The sequence below is a fragment of the Bos mutus genome, chromosome 26 (assembly GCF_027580195.1).
Source record: "Bos mutus isolate GX-2022 chromosome 26, NWIPB_WYAK_1.1, whole genome shotgun sequence".
NCBI classification, from domain to species: Eukaryota; Metazoa; Chordata; class Mammalia; order Artiodactyla; family Bovidae; genus Bos; species Bos mutus.
The window spans coordinates 40,026,970-40,048,270 of NC_091642.1; the positions used below are offsets into that span (position 1 = coordinate 40,026,970).

Sequence of the window (21,301 nt, forward strand, 5' to 3'; positions counted from 1 at the left end):
GTCCAGCTCTGTGCAACCCTGTGGACTCTAGCCCGCCAGGTTCCTCTGTCCATGGGATTCTCCAGGCAAGAATACTGGAGTGGATTGCCATGCCCTCCTCAGGGGATCTTCCCCGCCCAGGGATTGAACCCAAGCCTCCTGTGTTTCCTCCATTGGATTCTTTGTCATTTAACCACCTGGTTTATTCTTTGCTTTGTTCTTAATAACCTCAGCCATCCGTCTGTGGCTCAGTTTCCATATCTAAAAAAAAGGAGTCAAGGGACCTGTGCACGGGACCTGTGCACTCAAGTGGTCATGGGTCCTAAAGCTGATTCCAGGTTAGACTGCTGGAAGGAATTCCTATCCAGGTACAGGCCCCTGGCTGCTGCTGAGTGTTCTGAGGCCTCTGACTCCTCTGTAGATTAAATAAGTGCAGATGATGGAGAACATCACACACAGTAAGTTACACAATAAACATGACTGTGAGTATGGTTTATTCCCCTTGTTGGAAATGAAGGGCGATCTGCTAATAATAACAGTAATAAGGATAACCAATCTTTGGGGAATTTACTGTGCACCAGGACTGTAGCAGATTTCTCAAGACAGTTTCTAGAGTCAAGAGCTGAGGCCTCAAGGGATTGCACAACTTTGGGAAGGTCCTCAGCACCCAAATTTGTCCTGCCTACTGAGCATGCCCAGTCCTGTTTCATGAAACCAGGTGTGTTAACTTGAGCAATGAGTTTCTCAGGGTTTGTTGGGTGCCTGAGTTGGAGTTTGAATCCAGCTCTGACTCCAGGGTTGTGGTGCTGTCTCCCCTGTGATGCTGCCTGCCCCTCTGAAAACACAGGCAACTCCTTACTCTATAAATAGGGTGACATTGTCTCTTCAGCGTCCTTTCTGGGTGAGGAAAGTGCTTTTTATAGCTTGGGACTGCTTCTGTTTACTTGGTCTCTTCCAGCACCAGTTAATCCCGCCTACATCTATGTCCTTCACTGTCCTTACACTGTATTCCTAGGTTCCTCCCTGTAAAAGACAACTCCATGAGGCCACATGGTGTCTGTGAGTGCCAGTAAAGAAATTACACTCCCCTCCCTCTCCAAATCCGCCTACCTGTCTATAAATAATCGTTCTCCTTCTTCCCCTCGTGCCTGTGAGTAGTGTGGTCACTTAACTAAACCCAGAGAAACACATATACGCTCACAAAGCTTTCAGGGAGGAGGGGACAACGTGAATGACCTTGCAAAGGTATCTAGCTCGGTGCGGACAGGATTAGCAAACCCAAACCTCTACATATATTTATTGCCTCCCCCCTCCCCCCGCCCGCATTCCTCCCGAAGCTGCTCGTTCCTCTCACGCCGGCCTCGCCCAGTCCCTTCTCGGCTTGCTCCGCCATACAAAGCCCAACCCGCCCATCTCTTCTTTGCGAAGCCGGAGAACTTCAGTCCCCATGTTGAAGCTCGGCGGTGGCGGGCAGGACTGGGCATGCTCAGTAGCGGGGACAGGTCTGGGAGGCGAGGAAGCCTCGTTTGAAGTCGCGCGACTGGGGCAGCGGGGGAAGGCGGGCTCTGGGGGCCCCGGCTGGGGGTGCGCGGGGATCCCCAATTCCGCGCCGGGAGCGGGCATGCTCCAGGCGGGCGCCGGGGGGCCGGCACTCGAGGGTCAGGGCGTGGAGGAGGTGGGAACGCCGGAGGGAGGAGGGGAGGAGCGCCCGGCTCGCCATCCTCCAGCGCCGGCTCTGCGGCTGCTGAATCGGAAGCCGCAAGGAGGATCCGGGGAAATAAAGACGCCCGAGAATGACCTCCAGCGAGGCCGTCTGAGCCGGGGCCCGCGCGCCGCCCCACCAGCCTCTGGCATGGGCGACCACGGCGGGCAGCCTGAGCGCTCGGCCCCGCACGCCCCGGGGACTCCCGCCGGCGTCGGCGCTGCAGCCGTGAACGGGCTGCTGCACAACGGGTTCCACCCGTCGCGCCTCTGCAGCCGGGGCCCCCCGGGCGGCGGCGACGCGGCACCCCCGCGCCTGCCGCTCCAGCCAGAGCTCCAGCCACAGCCGCCGCCCCCTCAGCACGATTCCCCCGCCAAGAAATGCCGGCTGCGGAGGAGGATGGACTCCGGGAGGAAGAACAGGCCGCGTAAGTCTCTCAGGGAGGGGAGCGCGGGCGCAGAACGGGGCGCGACCCCCAGGAGCGGCGGGACAGGCACCTAAGCGCGCCCGGGGCATCCCAGCCCCAGCTGTCTGGGGACGGCTTTGAGGGGGCGCACGGGACTGATTCTTTCCCCAGGGGCGCCAGGCGCTACAGATCCCTTTCCTGCTTTCATCTGTAAAATGGGCCGGTTTGACTCGGCTTCTGAGCTGCTCCTCGGGTAACGGCTCTGCAGAAGGCAAACGCGCTGGCCGCCTTACTAATTTGTCGGTGGGAAAATGCACGTGTGCCAACATTTGGTGCGGTCCGGGAGTAGGAGTCGAGCAGCGGTGGGGGGCGAGCCTGAGCTGCCGTCGCCCTTCTCCTCGTCCTTTTCTGAGAGCTCATCTTTCTGGGGTTGGCGCTCAGGCAGTCAGCCTGCCCTTTGAATCGCAGAGGAGCCGCCAGCTCCCTGGGTCTATTGGCGAGCGCGAGGTCTGGAGGCGTGGAGTTTGACAGCCCCCCAAATCACAGCCTATTAGAGGCTGTTTCCTCGCAGCCAATGAGAGGACTTGTTGGGAGGGACACACCCACTGATACCATGTGGGCCGGAACTATGTGGACCAATGAAGATTGGAGGTGGATTTTTTTTTTTTCGGAGAATGGGGAGGTAGAGTTGAGGTTTCCAACAGTAATATACAGTGCTGAAAGCTGAAATGCGTAATTTCACAATCTAAAGCTTGTATATATGTTAATTTGAGAAGAGTCTCTCCCCCACGGAACGTTCTGAGATGCAAATTTGTAGATCAAGTATACAGCTGTTTCTTATCTGAGCCGAACTTCTTTCAACTTGTTACCTCTTTCTGGGTCTCCCCAATGAAGCTTATAAATGGCAAAAAAGCAAAGTAAGTAGAATGCATGCTAATAACGTGATTGCATTCAAACATGCATATTTGCGTATAGGTTATTTATTGTTTCATACAGGGAAATTGCTAGATATACTTTAGATTCATCTGTAAAACCTTGATATTTGGCAACTTCACTTTTTGCTGTTTCTGTTTATTATCTTAGACTCTTAGCTTTTCTGCATTCAGTTAAAGTCTGAGACTTTGGGAAGCTTTTTAACCCAACTGTGGGACTCAGTAACTCTGATACTTGTGTTTTGTAAGTCTGAAAGTTCAGGTTCAAAGTTAACTTCTTGTCAGGAACTTTGAACCCACACAGCAGATTGGTAGGGTTGTAAGGAAGGCATCTAAAACCTGAATTTCTGTTTTCTTTTGTTTTTGAACCTTGTTAGAAAATGACTTTATTTATGCACTAGTATTGATTGTTTATGATTTATTAACCTGTTTTACTTCTTTTGAAGCCACATTTCATTTATTTCTCTGATTTACTTTAACAAACTATATTAGAGTTTAAAATGTAAATAGCTAAAATATAACAAAGAGAACTGCTTTGAGTTTTTATGTAGTATTGTGAGCATAAATGGTCTATGTTTGAGTGTATCATACCTCTTGAAATAATTTTTGAGGAATTGAAAATATACTCTCTTAACAATTTTCTCTGCAGGAAGGCAGAGAAATAACCTTGAGGCTTAACTTTTGCTTGAAAATCCACTGGAAGCATTATTTAGAATATAAGAAAGTATAAATTTATGCCTGTGTGTTTTGTCAGGTATTGAAATAGGTTTTGTATTTTTTTTTTTTAATGAAAACCGTACGTATTTTAAGTTTAGTGATCATACTTATTTATCAACTTTTTAAAAAAATTCATCAGAATTGGTGTTTCATTAGCCTATTTTTTCCTCAAATTTGAACAAACGTTTCTGAAATAAATTTTACATGTTCTAAGCCACATCTGCTGTGTTCACTACCAAATTTTCTTAGTTGAAATTAGGTTTAATTTAGGATCCTTATACCTTGTGTATTAATATTCAAGTATCTTTTTACAAAAAAAAAGAAAAAATTTGCCCAATCAGTTGATTTTTTAGGTAATCTAAAACAAATCTACTTAGACTTAAGTATCTCTCTATTTTCTGATGACTGATAAATTTTACATAAGCAATTATTACAAAGAGTATTTACATGCTTTAAATGAAATTTGAGTGTATTGTTGATAAAATCATCAAAGTTGGACAAATAACTACTTCCTACTTACAGTCTGCAACTTCAGACTCCTGCTTCTATCTGAACCAGAAGTGCTTTAGGACAGCCAGGTATCACTTCTGTCAGATAGGCACCTGGAATGCATATGTGGGTAGATGTGTTTCTATTTAGTAATATATTGGGTAGAGTGCAATACACTTTGAAATACTGCATGTTTGAAAACAATGAATGCAACGAAACAGGCAATTCAGTAGTTTTTGATTATTTAAAAAAATTAAATCTAATCCCTCAGTACGAGGACTATTCACAATCTTGTAATCTAAAAATCAGAGTAGTGGCAGGTTGATTTTGTTAAACCAGGAAATCTTGTCCACTCTGTTCATCAAAAGTACCATGACCTCACTCACTGTGCTTATCCTTGGAAAGCTTTTCCAAGACTCAACTGTTTCATTGAGCTTCCTTGGTTACTTTACCTGTCTCTGCTACTGAGCAATTGTGTGGCCTCAACCAGGTTAGATCTCCTCTTGGAATGCTGGAGTCCACGAAATGATCTTCAAGGGTTGTTTCTTGTACTTTCAAAGTGCTAAGATTCTAAAGAGCTGAGAGTTCTTTCTTCATAACTTCCACCCTAGTCATCTAGTCTACCACATGGCTTAGCATTTTATTATCATTTAAAAATTTTTTATTTTTGCCTTGTCCCTGCATGTTATTGGTCTTATCTCCCCAATTAAGTTGGAAGTCTTATTACAGATGATAGTTTTTTTCATATGCTTTGCAACTTGGATACATGAATACTTGATTGATGTTGACGAAAAAGGTACAGGTGACATCACCACCACCTCATCAAAGTAGCCATTTCCATCCATGGGACAGACGAGGCGAAAGCCCTTCAATGGAGTCTCGGTAAGGTCTCTATAGGGCAAATCCTTTTGTATGCTCCTTAGTGTTCTGATTCTTTGAAGCATACGTAAGTAGCACCTTATGAAGTCAGCTCATTTCCCAAATATTTTGAAACTAATTTTATAGTCCTAATAAAATGCCAAGAGCCTAATGTTTGTAAATGGTGGAGTTATCCAGACTCTGGAGGGCTTGAGTTTAAATTACATCTGGGTGACCTGGGGCTACTTATTTAACCTCTATGCTTCAGTTTCAGTATTGATAAGATGGAGCTAATCATACTATGTGATCAGGTTGATCTGAGGATTAAATAAGATATATATTATATGTGTGTGTGTGTGTGTGTGTATATATATATGTAAATTCCTGCTTGGCACATAGCAGTTATTTGGCAAATGCCAGTTGTTATCACACATGCAAAACACTGTCCACCACTAACCCATAGGACAAGAGACTGAGCTGACAGAGACACCTCAGATTGACTTTCTTGTTTACAAAAAGGTGGGAGTTGGCTAATATAAGAAAGCCAAAATGTTTTATTTGATTATCTATGACACTCCTAGTCCCACAGTTACTTCCAACACCCTTGTTCCAATAAAAATATTACATAATACAAACTGGAGGAAACAAAGCAGGAAGAAGTGCTCACAAATACCATCACCCAGAGAAAATGGCTGTTTAAAATGTGCCGTTTGCTGAAGGTAATTTTGGATCACACTAAGATACGATTTTTTTAATTTTTATTTTATGTTGGACCATAGTTGATTTAATATGGGAGGAGACTGCAAGGCTACGAGTACTAGGAGCCAGGAATCCTTGGATGCTGTCTTGGAGGCTGGCTACCATATGTACCATCTTTAAAACATGGAAAAATTAAGTGAATGAAGGACAGGCATAGTAGATAAAGTATAAATATGGGATTGACATGAAGCAAGTAAGCCCATAATCTTTGTGTGTAACGTGATCTGCTGCAAAAAAGACATAGCATCTTAGTTTTATGAAAAATAAGCCTATAGATAGACCTTAGTAATATTCTAGGATATTGTTTTTAGGGTTTTTTGAATTTTACATATTGACTTTATTATTATTAGTGACTTAATTAGGGAATCAGTAAACAAAGGTACGCATGAATGGAAAGGTGCAAAGTTTGAACCAATGCATATCTGAGGTGTGTGTGAATAATTGATTTGGTTAAACCCTGTAACTCTGAGGTCAGACGTTAATGCTCAGGATTTTGTTCTCAGGCTATTACTATTCATAGGTCTGGATGGTATTACTATAAGTAAATTAATGATTGAGTAAGTATATCTATATAGAAGACAAGGAAAGCCATATGTGGTCCAATTATAAGTGTTTAATATATTTTTGTTATTAATACATTTCTAAAGTGCTCAATTCCAATGTAAATCTATTTGGATAAATAGCATAAGAGATAAATACCTGGAAATCAATGTTCTGAATTATTTGAGAAGTGCTGACTGCTTATTGAAAATAAGAAGATATGATCTAATTGGTTATGTCTGGGAGTAATGATGGAGAAGGCAATGGCAACCCACTCCAGTACTCTTGCTTTGAAAATCCAATGGATGGAGGAGCCTGGTGGGCTGCAGTCCAGGGGGTCGAGAAGAGTCGGATACAACTGAGCGCCTTCACTTTCACTTTTCAGTTTCATGCATTAGAGAAGGAAATGGCAACCCACTCCAGTGTTCTTGCCTGGAGAATCCCAGGGATGGGGGAACCTGGTGGGCTGCTGTCTATGGGGTTGCACAGAGTCGGACACAACTGAAGCGACTTGGCAGCAGCAGCAGCAGCATAGTTGATTTACAATGTTATATTAGTTTCAGATATACAGCAAAGTGATTCAGTTTTACATATACATATATCTATTGCTTTTCATTTTCTTTTCCATTATAAATTATTACAAAGTATCAATAGTTCCCAATGCTGTACAGTGGGCTTCCATGTGACTCAATGATAAAGAACCTTCCTGCCAACACAGGAGACACAGGTTTGGTCCCTGGGTCAGGAAGATCCCCTGGAGAAGGAAATGGCAACCCACTCCAGTATTCTTGCCTGAAAAAAAATTCCATGGAAAGAGGAGCCTGGTGGGCTATAGTCCATGGGGTCACACAAGAGTCAGACACAACTTAGCAACTAAACACCACCAGCTATGCTATACAGTAGGTCTTTCTTGATTATCTATTTTAAATATAGTACTATATATATCAATCCCAAACTCCCAACTTACCCTTTTTTATTTGAAAATCTTAGTAAAAGCATTTTCTTACAGCATTAAAGCGTCATTTGTAGTGGTTGTATTACATTCCCAATATTCCATTATATAGATACACCGTAATCTATTTAACCTGTCTCTAGTAGCTTTAGACTGCAGCTTGAGTCTCTAAACATCATAAACACTGCAGCAGCAACAATTTTGTACATAACTCTTTTATTTTTGATGAAACTGATGAATATATACTTTTTGGAGAAGGAACAGAAATGGCACAAAAAAGTATAGAGCTGTTTCCTTGAAATCCTGGATATTTTAGACCCTAAGGATACTTGTAGATGAGCCATACTACTGAAGAGAGGAGAAAAATGCAAAGGAGATAACTTTTTTGCTGTTTGAGCCAGCAAACACTATGCTATAGAAAGGCAAATATTTGAGAGTCATCAGAAGACTCGAGGATGTGAGCTGCCCTCTTCAACAAGCGGGAATAAGGGCTGGAGCAGTGCCTGCAGCCTCCTAGTAGAAGTTCTGGATTCTGAGATCATGCAGATAGAACTCGAGCAGAAAATGGGTGAGAGTTCATTATGCACCTAACACATTCGTGGGGTATAAACTGAAGAAACACAAATCTATTACCAGTTTTAGCTGGCCACCATTGACAAAGCGTAAGTCTTCACTTTCCTAAATATTAGGATATTTAGCTTTGGCACCTAGAGTTTCCCCAACTTCTGAATCGGGCTAATGGAAAAACCAGGATATAAAGGTAAATAGGTAGAATTTTCTGGCTGGAACGGTGTGACTATATATGCGTTTTTATTAAAAACATAATCAGAACTTCTAGATGGTGGACAAGCTTTGCAAATCAAGAACAAAAGACTTAGGATGGAAAGCAGGGGCACACTCTAGAATTCCTACCTCGGGGATGTGGTCCGATTTCTAAGTTTGTCAGTGAAGTTATGAATTCTACAATGAACATTTGGACTAGAGATTTATGAATTTAAGTGCCCAAGTGTTCAGTATCTACGTGGTTAAATTAGGTGTCAGGATTCATTAGGGACCTGAACACCACTTTTCCCCAAAAGGCCAAGTGAATTTCAACGTTAATACAAAACATATTTTGTTTGGCACAGTAACCAAAAATTTTGACAGAAAGAGTGCTGTTAATTTTTAACATGTGGGACATTCAACAAGGGTATAAAACAAAATCCAGCATGGTTTTTGGAGACATAATTAGTCAGGAAAGAAGAGTACTGGTTTTAATTAACAGGTTTGGGGTTGGTTTTTTGTTTTAATGTGTGTGATAGCCTGACTCTTAATAGTGTGTGTGTATGTTTTAATACAAACCAATAACCATGAAAAGCAATCAAGGTTTGACTTCCATTACATTTAATTTTATGCTTTACCTTCACTGTGTAGGGCAGTGTTCGCCTTGGGATGACAGTATTCTGAATTAGATAGGGTGCTCAGAATGTCTCAGCAGACCTTTCTTTCCTCTGGATAGTGCAGCTATCAAGCTTGGTATCTCATTACTTAATTTATGAGATGTTTTAGATGCTTAGAGTTGGCTAATTGTATGTGTGTATGTTTGACTATGTTTTATCCTTGGGAGTGTATTTGAAAGCAGTCAATGATTCCAAGGGGTAAGGGAGTGTTATTTGTAGAGGCAGTTACATCAAAATAATGATCTGTGCCTCTAACAGATTTCTCTATAGTTTGGAAAGAAGGTGAAAAGATTTATGACAATAGTGGGTACTTACAGTGGTCACTTTGATTGACCAAGTAACTAGCTTAGCTATGATTGAGCAACAGCTGTGTGTCCCATTGCTCTCTATGTGTCTTTACAAAAGAATGTGGTCAGCACTCCCACACTTGATTTATACGATGGGGAAAGAAAGGCCTGGAGAATTGAAGCAACCTACCTGAAGTCAGTGAACGGCAGAGCCAGAATTCAAAGCCAAGTCTGCCTCCATTTTCAGCTAGCTGCCTTCTTTTCTGCCACATTAAGCCTATTATTTTGGGAAAGGAAGTGTGTTCTGTAAAACTTGTAGAAGAGATCGGTGTATACAGTTGGTACACCTTTGGCAAAAAGCTCATTCATGTGTTAGTGGAGGTAACAGTAGCCGATGTTAAGGGACCCTTACTCTGTGCCAGGAACCAAAACATTTTACATGGATTATCTCATTACAGCACTCCCAGCTCCCTATGAGATAGGTCCTACTCTAGATTTATTTCTTGTGTCCCCCCGAAATTCAGATATCAAAATCCTAACCCTCAAGATAATGGTAATAAGAGGTGGGGCATTTTAGAAGTGATTAGGTCATAAGGACGAGCCCAGAGAATTCTCCAGAGGTTAAAAGCAAAAAGACAGTTATCTGTGGATAACCAGCAAGGAGCTACTGTGTGGCACATGGAACTCCACTCAGTGTTGTGTGGCAGCCTGGAGGGGAGGGGAGTTTGGGGGAGAATCGATACATGTATATGCACGGCTGAGTCCCTTCACTGTTCACCTGGAGCCGTCACAGGGTTGTTGATCAGCTATACGCCAATGCAAAATAAAAAGCTTAAAAATAAAAAAGACCGCTTTCTAGGAACTGAGCTCACCAGACACTGAATCTGCCAGTGTCTTAATCTTGGATTCCAGGACTGTGAGGAATAAATTTCTGTTTATCCTTCTCTAGGAAACCGAGCAAGGGCTCTAGGACTCGGGAAAATTGAGCTTCGATTTGGACTCTGCTGGGTCAGGAGACCAGGCTCAGGACCCTCTTGGATTCCCAGGATGAATGGGTGGTGTTCTAGAGTGGAAGGAGCTTTGGAGTCACCAGACCTGGATTCGGAGCCTCATTCTACTACCTGTTCACAGTGCAGTCTCAGTTGAGATGCTTACCTTCTCAGAGGCTCACTTTGTTGACTACAAATAACTGGCATCTGTCTTACCAGTGGTGAGGACCAAATGTGGAAAATAGGGCTTCCCCGGTGGCGCTAGTCATACAGAACCCACCTGCCAGTGCAGGAGACAGAAGGGATGTGAGTTCCATCCCTGGGTCGAGAAGATCTCCTAGAGAAGGAAATAGATACCTACTCCAGTATTCTTGCCTGGAGAATCCCGTGGACAGAGGAGCCTGGCAGGCTACAGTCTGTAGGGTCGCAAAGAGTCAGACACAAGTGAAGGGACTTAGCATGCACACACACATCTTACCGGTTTTGAGCACCAAATGTGGGAAATGTAGGTGAAGTCTCGTATAGTAGAATGCCTATATCCTGATATGTGCAGAGCAAAAGATATTTTACTATTCATACTAGCTACTATTTATAAAAGGTATTCAATATTAATTTTCTTGCTATTATTTAGTCACAGAGGCTTTCAAATCTTTCTAAAATCTCAGGATTCTCATCAACCCATCTTGCTCTGACTGAGTACTTTTGTGGACAGGGTTTCAGGGTATCCTCCAACCTGATCTGACATCATCTCCTAAATGGAAGCTTCCTTAATTCCTTCTGAGGTTTCTGGAAGCAGGACACATGGCTGTGTCGTGTCTTTATCTCACTGTCACTTTCATAGGTGGCTCCATGGCAACTCTTGAGACCAAGTACGAGCAGGCCCTGCCTGAGAATGATGTGAATAAGAAAGCTGTGTAACTTATGTTACTGCTAATCTAGTGTCAGGACAAAGTTATTTTTAAAACAGGAAGTATCTTCCTTTGATCTTTTACCGTTTGATATCTCAGCCCTTGAGTGAGGCAGATAGGCACCATGGAGAGGAGAAAGATAAGGAAAGGGAGCACTTTTCCTTTATAAAAGCTGCACAAACAAAGCTTCAGAATTCAGAACAGCCACATCCAGTGCTTAGGTGTTGTTTTTTAACCCTCAGCCTAGCAAACTTTGTTCTGGCAGAAGATGAGATGGATACTTCTGGGTGCTTGTTGCCTGCAGGGCCAGAATATGAACCTTCTGGTGTTGTCTGGCCTTGACTCTATGCTGAATCTTAGGCCACAGGACTTTAGATAGAGGCTCGGGACACTCTGGACCTGCATGGACCTCTGTAAGCTAAAGCCAGCCTAAGTGGTACCAGTTGCTGGGAATCCTGGGGCTTACGGAAAAACAACTGCTTTACAGCCTGAAGTAAGCAGTCCAGGAGTGGAAGAGACAGGGATGGACTTAGCTGACTTGAAGCTCAGTCTCAGCTGACTTGAGATTCAGCAGTATGGTGAGTCTTCCATCAAAACATAGGCACTCAATAGAAATTACGGGAGTTGATGTTAGATATCCTTCCTTACACTAAGTCAGAATCCATCTCACAGTTTCTACCCTGTGTTCCTTGACAATGCAGCACATCTAATTTATATTATATAGATATTTAAAGATATCTATTTTATTTTGACTTTTCCTTGGGGTCCCACCCTTTGAAGAACCAAGAGCCATACTCTCAGCTGACAGATTCCTTCACCCATGTGATTGAGTACAGGTTGTATTGACTTACCAGAAAGTATTAAAGTTTAGACTACAGGATGACTTCTTTTGGACTGTCATAAAGGAGATCAGGTAAGTATTGACCTGGGTGACCTTGAAAACTGAGATTTAATACTCCCCATGGGTCGCACAGGGGTCAGTCAGTTTTTATTCCTTTGGGCCAAGGTACCGTGCTAGACTCTGGGTGTGATATTTACTTCCATGTGATTCCAAGCTGTAGTATAGCCTGAAACCAGTTACATGACTTTATTCTACTCCTGTGCTATGGCAGTTCCATAAGTCCTGAAACTGTGTGTATGAGTCAGAAGGCTTGAACATAGTTAAAACTGTTCACCATTCATATTTCCTCAGCTACCTTCATTTGATGAAAAACATCTAAAGAGATACCATGTATTTAGAAGAAAGATAGCATGAGTTTGGTCAGGGAAGATATCACGTCTTCTTTCCTTTCATGGAAGCTTTCTACTGTGAAGAAGTAGCCCAAATGTGATTTATTCTTTGCAGTGACCACATAATATTTCATCAGCAGTCTTTTAAAAATTATTTTATTTTTTTCTTAATTAGAGGATAATTACTTTACAATATTGTGATGGTTTTTGCCTTACAGCAACATAAATAGGCATTAGGTATACATACGCCCCCTCCCTCCTGAACCCCTCTCCCACCTCCCTCCCCATCCCACCCCTCTAGGTTGTCACAGAGCACTGGCTTAGGGTTCCCTGCATCATACATTGACCTCCCACTGGCTATCTGTTTTACCTGTTGGTGATGTATATGTCTCAGTGCTATTCTCTCATATCATCCCACTCTCTCCTTCCCCCACTATGTCCAAAATGTCCATGTCTCCTTTGCATCAGCAGCCTTACAGAGTGGTAGAGGGTACCATTAATAAAGATGCCAGAACCATCTTGGGCAAACCAGGAGTTCCAGTGGTGTGCTGGAACTGGCTGCTACAGGCTCTCGGAGCCAGCTGTATACATTACATCCCAACTCTGCAGTCAGTGTGCTTGTATTGACAGCTTGAAATTGGCTACAATGGGTGTATTTACACAACGGGAATTGGCAAACGCCGAAAATCAGGGCTTTATTTTCAGAGATCCAGTTGTTAAATATTGACCACTGACCATAATACAGGTCACATGTCACTCAGAGAAAAGTCCCAGAGGGCAGCAGTAATACAAACTGAATTATCACAGCTTTGTGGGCAGAGAATGGGAGAAAAAGCTCAATATATCTTCTGATACTTAGGACAGTACTAGAATATGAGACATTAGATGATGGAGCCTCATTCTCAGGAAAGAAAGTATTCTACAAATGTTTGAAAACCCACTGTAATATAAGGGTAGAATTTAGACTCACACACAGTCAACCCTCTGTACCTGCAGATTCTGTGTCGGCAGATTCAGCCAACTACAGATTCTATTAAAATATTTGAAAAAGAATTCCAGAAAGTTCCAAAAGGCAGAACTTGAATTTGCCATGTACTGGCAACTATTTACATAGTATTTACATTGTATTATGTATTATAAGTAATCTAGAGATCATTCCAATGAGGGGGGTGCAGGTTCTATCCCCAGTATACAGAAGGATGCATGTAGGTTGTATACAAATATTATGCTATTTTATATAAGGGACTTGAGCATCTGAAGATTTTGGTATCCACTTGGTGGGGAGGGGTTCAAGGTTCTGGAGCAAATCCCCCTTGGATTTTAGATGAACAACTATTATCTGCTTTCCTTTTTCCCTCTGAAATTTCTACATCAAAAATAGTTAGGCTTGGGACTTCCCTGAGAGAAGTAGGAAATGGCAACCCCCTTCAGTATTCTTGCCTGGAAAATTCCATGGACAGAGGAGCCTGGTGGGACCCACTCCTTGCGATCACAAAGAGTCAAACATGGCTGAGCACACATGCACACATGCTTCCCTGGTGGTCCAGTGGTTAAGACTTTTTCCCTCCACTGAGGGGGGTGCAGGTTCTATCCCCAGTAAGGAAGCTAAAATCTCACATGCCTCATGGCCAAAGCCAAAGCATAAAATAGAAGCAATGTTGTAACAAATTCAAAAAGACTTTGAAAATGGCCCCCACAGAAAAAAAAAAATCTAAAAAATAAAATAGCTGGGCTCCGGTGGCTCAGATGGTAAAGAATCTGCCTGCAATAGAGGAGACCTAGGTTCGCTCCCTGGTCGGGAAGATCCCCTGGAGCAGGGAATGCAACCTACTGCAGTATTCTTGCCTGCACAGAATTCCATGCGCAAAGGAGAGTGGAGGGCTGCAGTCCATGGGGTCGCAGAGAGTCCAACACGACTGAGTGACTAACGCTTTGGGGCTAGTGCTGGATGACCCAGCAGGTAGAACGAGCAGGTAGGTGTTAGTGTACCAGCAGTGCAGCATGGGAATCAAGGAAAGGAGACAATAACATACATGTCTTTGTGTGTGTGTATACTTACATGTTTGCACCCAAGTATTAATCAGAGCAAAATCATAATTCACCATTGCTTTTATTTGAATAACAAATTTTGAGTTACACTCTCATCGCCTGTGGATTGGAGAACAATATAATTTTTCTTTCAGTTCAGTTCAGTTCAGTCACTCAGTTGTGTCTGACTCTTTGCGACCCCATGAATCACAGCATGCCAGGCCTCCCTGTCCATCACCAACTCCCGGAGTTCACCCAAACTCATGTGCATCAAGTCGGTGATGCCATCCAGCCATGCCATCCTCTGTCGTCCGCTTCTCCACCTGCCCCCAATCCCTCCCAGCATCAGGGTCTTTTCCAGTGAGTCAGCTCTTCGCATGAGGTGGCCAAAGTATTGGAGTTTCAGCCTCAGCATCAGTCCTTCCAATGAATACCCAGGACTGGTCTCCTTTAGGATGGACTGGTTGGATCTCCTTACAGTCCAAAGGACTCTCAAGAGTCTTCTCCAGCACCACAGTTCAAAAAGCATCAATTCTTCGGTGCTCAGCTTTCTTCACAGTCCAACTCTCACATCCATACATGACCACTGGAAAAACCATAGCCTTGACTAGCCAGACCTTTGTTGGCAAAGTAATGTCTCTGCTTTTTAATATGCTGTCTAGGTTGGTCATAACTTTCCTTCCAAGGAGTAAGCATATTTTAATTTCATGGCTGCAATCACCATCTGCAGTGATTTTGAAGCCCCCAAAAATAAAGTCTGACACTGTTTCCACTGTTTCCCCATCTATTTCCCATGAAGTGATGGGACCAGATGCCATGATCTTAGTTTTCTGAATGTTGAGCTGTAAGCCAACTTTTTCACTCTCCTCTTTCACTTTCATCAAGAGGCTATAGGTATAAATCCAGCCCCAGTTGAGCCTTGCCAATTTAGAATTTCTACACTGATTTAGAATTTACTGCTGCTGAAGCAACAGGGTGGAGTTGCCAGAGTATCTTCATTTCATGTTTCTGGTTATGATGGGCAGGTTGAAATTTGTCTCAGCCAGGAGGAGAAAGAACTTGGTATGTAAGTTTGCTTCCAAAACAGGATCTCTCAAGCAAAAAAGGGACTTCTCCATTTCATCCCCACTTGCATTTTACTCCAAAGGCAACTCATTATGCTCCATTTGTTCTCTCACTGTCCTGAAGAAGTATTTGGAGAGTGTTGGGATTTTTGTTTTTAAATCTTTTTATTTAGGAAAATTTCAAACATTATACAAAACTAGAATATATGGTCGGAGAAGGCAATGGCACCCCACTCTAGTACTTTTGCCTAAAAACTCCCATGGACGGAGGAGCCTGGTGGGCTGCAGTCCATGGGGTCGATAGAGTCGGACAGGACTGAGCGGCTTCACTTTCACTTTTCACTTTCATGCCTTGGAGAAGGAAATGGCAACCCACTCCAGTGTTCTTGCCTGGAGAATCCCAGGGATGGGAAGCCTGGTGGGCTGCCATCTATGGGGTCACACAGAGTCGGACACGACTGAAGCGACGCAGCATCAGCAGAGTATATGGTATAACCTACTACTAAGTACTCATCACTCAACTCAGTTATCAACTCATGTCCAATCTTATTTTATTTAGGCTATTACATGCAAATCTTCCCCTCCCAAACTGGATGATATTGAAAGCAAATCTCAGATATCGTATCATTTCAGTGGTAGATATTTTCATATATATGTTTAAAGGATAAGAATGCTTTAAAAAAATAGGCATAATCTGTTATTTGCTAAAAACATTAACAATGTATTATATCCAATTGAGAAAATAGTATTTTATGATGCACGATGAGATGAATAAATTCAATTATCTAACCATGGTTAAAATTGTTGCATCCTATTTGTTGATAGCTGAAAATCTGATATCGTGTTGCCCTGAAGGATTCCTTTTCTTTTTTGCGGTGGGGGGGGGCAGTACCTTTTATTATTTGTTTATCATTAATTTTTTTTTCTATAAGAATTTGTAGATAGCTTTTATGCTTAGAGTACTATTTCCATAATATCATTAATTTTTAACCATTTCTTCATGGTCTGAGATTTTGAAACCTTTCTTGGGATGAAATAGTCCTGTGCCCCAAAACAGATGCTTTGGGGTCACTCCAAAATCACTGAGATGGAAGCATCTGGTATCTCCTATGTAGTTTTTGTCTTGAGCTTGAGAGGTTTCTTGTTGTTTAGTTGCTCCGTTGTGTCTGACTCTGCCACCCCATGGTCTGTAGCCTGTCAGGCTCCTCTGTCCATGGGATTTCCCAGGAAAGAATGCTGGAGTGGGTTGTCATTTCCTTCTCCAGAGGATCCTCCCAACCCAGGGATTGACCTTGTGTCTCCTGCATTGGCGGGTAGATTCTTCACCACTGAACCACTAGGGAAGCCCTCATTGAGAGGTTAGGAACAGTCTTACAAGAATTCTCCCCTCCTTTCTTCTGAAGTCAGTAGGCTGGGAACAGGCAAGCTAGCACTCACACTGGAGATAAAGAAAGACAAGTAGGATGTAGGTCTGGACTCGGGCCTGGCAATCTGGAGGTGCAAGATTCAGGGTTGAGCCAAGAGGGACATTGCTGAAACTTGTGAGATATTTGTGATTCCAGGCAATCTCTCCACCGATGACCCTGTATTTCAGGTTAACCACAAAAGAGAAAAAAAAGATCCTGAATCTGTCTAGTATCACTCTTGTTTGTCAAACATTCCTAGGGATCAAATCAGTTAAACATCAGTGAGTTCTTATTGATATAACTGCAGTCATGTGGTTAAGACTGTGCTTCCAATGCAGGGAGCATGGATTCAAGCCTTGGTCAGGGAACTAAGATTCCACATACTGTGTGGCATGGCCAAAAATAAATAAAGGATGTGTGTGTGTGTGTGTGTGTGTGTGTAAACACCTGTATACCTGAAACTAACACAACATTCTACAATCAACTATACTTCAATAAAAAAAAAATTGTTTATTTATTTAAAAGCTGTAATTAAAAAGCTGGAGCTCACTTAACTAATGTCTGGGTGGGTTCATTAACCTCTCTGCGCCTCAGTTTTGTCATCTGTAAATTGAGCATAATAACAGTGCCTACCTCGTTCGGTTATGACAATTAAATATTGCCTGTGAAGCTCCTGGCACAGCGCCTGGCACATAGTATGCCCTTAACACTAGTTGTTACAATGCTGCTGCATTTTTTATAGACCCTGGAATAAACTTCTCCAGAACTTCTAAAAAGAGACCTTTGATTGGCATGTGTGCAGCCCTGAGGTATTTTTTGAAATTTGGCCTGTGTGTCTATGCCCACACATCCAGATAAACTTGCATAAGCTAGTACTTCAGCACACGTTTACCACCCTCCATTAAATCTGGGGCAAGGCTTAGGCATATTTGGTTGGCAAATGCTCTCACAAGTAAATGGATAACCTGTTGCGTCCTGATTATGTCGTCGTCGAGTTTTAGCATGTATAAAATTTAGAGGCTTTTTGTTTTGTTTTTTTTTTTAATGTTTACTACAAGTAAACTGAGGAGCTGTTAGATATTTTACTATTCAGCTTTTTGTGATACATTTCCAGTAAATCTTTTCAAGCTACTGCATCAGTTTTGATTCACGCAATCTCTGAGATTGTAGGGAAAACTGCTGCAAAACCAGATAGGATTTACGCCTACTGTCTGTGACTCAAATTTGTCTCCATATTGTGTAATCCAAAGAAAGTACAAATATAGACTGTGCTGAGGTTCCTGACGCTGCGCCTGTCATCCATAAATGACAGTTTTCCGGTCTTTATGTTCATCAAAACAGCATCGTTCTTATTGGTTAACTTAATGTTAAATACGTGATATGTTTTGTAAAATAAGCCAACTTAAGTAAGATACTGTTTTTACCTCTTTCATATTTGAGATCCACAGTTAAGATGTTTAAAAAAAAAAGCTCCCATGCTCAAGAGTTTGACAGTCTCACCTTAGTGATAGAGAAGGGCACCATGCCCCCAAACTAAGTGGCACCAGACAAAATATTTTGAATACTCATATATCTGTGAAATTTGAATCTCTTTTCCCAATTATATATTACATCTGGCTGTTCCTGCTGATCACAGCGATCATCACTTCTGGCATGTTGGCAGCCATAACCCAGAAGGCAGCTGAGAATCTGGAAGGAAACAAACCCTTCTGAGCTGCCAAAAATCAGTGTTGGAAAGTAGATCAAGTTGGAGATGCTCGTGCATTTTGCACTTGGAGTACTTCCTGGACTCTCTCGAGTCTATTTACTTTCACCCAAGTCACAGCTTTAACAGACTTGATCTTCTGGTTTCTCTGCAATCATACATAGCAGGTTAGGGATAGACATTACAGTACACCAACAGCAGCCAAGAAATTAACAGCATTAGCTGAAAAGAAAGACATAGAAAGCTATAACAGAGACAGATGAATACTCAAACAGTAGCAGCCAGGGAAGCACAAGTTAATGTGGTACTTGAGGGCATCAGTATATAGTGGGTACAGTAATTGATTCTCACATGACCCTGAGTCATCAAAAGAGCTAAGACTTTATTCATGTTTCTTTAAGAATATGAGAAGTGAGTCATGCGTTTTAGAAAGATTTCCTTCAAAAACTATTTATAATTTGGCATTTATATCTTAAAAGTCATTGGTAAAATGCATGGATTGGGTCAGAGCTTTATATATGTTATGAAATCTGCTTTATTGAGACATACACACATACAGTTCACCCATTGAAAGTGCCCAGTTCAGTGGTTTTCAGCATATTCACAGTGAAACCATTAACACAATTTAGACTACATCATCACCCCCCAAAAAAACCTGATTAGCAATCACTCCCCTTTTCTCCCACAACTCCTAGTCCTGCTTCTGCTGCAGCTAAGTCGCTTCAGTCGTGTCTGATTCTGTGCGACCCCATAGACGGCAGCCCATCAGGCTCCCCCGTCCCTGGGATTCTCCAGGCAAGAACACTGGAGTGGGTTGCCATGTCCTTCTCCAATGCATGAAAGTGAAAAGTGAAAGTGAAGTCGCTTAGTCGTGTCCGACTCTTAGCGACCCCGTGGACTGCAGCCCACCAGGCTCCTCCGTCCATGGGATTTTCCAGGCAAGAGTACTGGAGTGGGGTGCCGTTGCCTTCTCCGTTTGTCTCTATAGACTTGCCTATTGTGGATGTTTCATGTATATGGAATCATATATCTGGTCTTTTGCGATTGGCTCTTTTCACTTAGCATAGTGTTTTCAAACTTCACTTGTGTGTTAGTATGTATCAGTATTTCCTTCCTTTTTATTGCCAAATGATATTTCATTGTATGGACATGTCCTGTGTTATTCATCAATTGATGTACATTTCTGTTGTTTCCACTTCTTGACTATTATATGTAATACTGCTCTGATCATTTACATACAAATTTTTGTGTGGGCATATGCTTTCATTTCTCTTGGGTATATACCCAAGACTGCAATTGCTAGATTATAGACAAGCTTATGTCTAACCTCTTGCAAAACTGCCAGACTATTTTCCAAAGTGACTGCACTGTTTTATATTCTGACCATCGGTGTAGGAGGGTTCCAGTTACTCCATATCCCCATCAACACTTGTTATTTTCCATTTTTTAAATTATAACCATCCTAGTGGGTTTGAGGAAATACCTCATTGTGGTTTTGATGTGCATTTCCCTAAAAAAGTGCCCTTACATCCCTCGAACACTAGCATCCTGTGATTTTGAAACATTTAGTAGGTTCAAACTTTATCTGCAGTTGAATTAGAAGGTTCCTGAATGTCTGGGAAGTGTCAAACTTTACTGTGCTCAAAAGAGAACCCTGCACAGAACTGCTGCCCTTTGTAAATATTAAAGGATTGTTTTAATTAAGTAATGTCTGGTACAAGGACAATGTGAATTTCACTCATAGCAGAATTTTCACTTCTTCTTTCCAGACTTCTTGATTAATGATCAGTCCTTGCAGAGGAGAATGTAAATGCCAGGAGACCGGGTTCATTGCTGCATCCTGACTCCACCATAGAACCTCCCAGTCTATAGAACAAAGTATCTGTTCACTGAATTGGTGGCCCCATAAGCATATAACTTGGTCTTAGATCATTGAAGGAGGGTCCTTGTGACCTCCTCGATTTCAGCTTGTATCGCCACATGAGCAGTTAGCACATCTTTTCTCAGTCCCCACCCAGCTAGACCTGAAAGGTTTGCCAGGCTTTCACAGCTAAAATTAATGAACAAAGCTCATTTCTGGTAGCCCCGTTGTTCTCTGCAGTGCCACCTAGCAATGCCGTTCTCCCCAAAGCCTCTTTAATTAACCACCCCCTGGTATTAAATTGTCAATAGCGTCCCTAGAGTAAGTAAGCATGCTCTGGTGGCTTGTCAAGACACAAAGCTAAACCTCTTGGAGATTTAAACTGGGATTTGTTTAAGGAGGTAATGAGATTACCATCTTGAGCTTCAGTGCAAGGTATTAGGAAGTTGGAAGAACCATTCTTAAGTGGATGCTGGGATCAGCTCTGGTGGCTGAAATGATCACACTGGAGACAGTCATACAGGTGCACTGCCTTCAGGTCCCCTTGGCACATCTCTGCATGGTCAAAACTGTGGCATCTTCTTTTTAATTCATGGACTATATTTCTGATGAATTGTTGTTGTTTAGTCACTAAGTCATGTCTGACTGTGACCCCATGGACTGTTGCTCATCAGTCTCCTCTGTCCATGGAATTCTCCAGGCAAGAATACTGGAGTGTGTTGCCATTTCCTTCTCCAGGGGATCTTCCCAACCCAGGGATCAAGTCCATGTCTCCTGCCTTGCAGGTGGATTCTTTACTGCTGAGCACCAGCAAAGCCATTTCTGATGAGTCGAGTGGTGTAACTAAAGGTGAAGACCACATGGAAGATCTGTAATTGTATACATCTCTTGCCACCCCAGGTGGTGCGGTGGTAAAGAATGTTGCCTACCAAGGCAGGAGACTCGGTTTTGATCCTTGCGTCAGGAAGATCATCTGGAGGAGGAAATGGCAATCCACTCCAGTATTCTCACCTGGTAAACTCCATGGGCAGAGGAGCCTGATAGGCTACA

At 42.6% G+C, this 21,301-nt stretch overlaps 1 protein-coding gene across 5 annotated transcripts in view; it reads left to right on the forward strand.

Moving 5' to 3' along the window:
• PANK1 (pantothenate kinase 1) overlaps positions 1-21,301 on the forward strand; it is a 104,205-nt gene that overhangs the window by 46,579 nt on the left and 36,325 nt on the right. The window contains exon 1 of one of the 5 annotated variants that reach the window (XM_070363960.1): positions 1,117-1,224. The exons of 1 other annotated variant lie outside the window; for it this stretch is intronic. Coding sequence is in view for 3 of the 4 variants with exons in the window: in XM_070363956.1 (XP_070220057.1) it covers positions 1,427-2,108 (682 nt within the window). In the remaining variant the exon portion in view is untranslated. 3 more of the 5 variants (XM_070363956.1, XM_070363957.1, XM_070363958.1) reach the window with 3 other exon arrangements.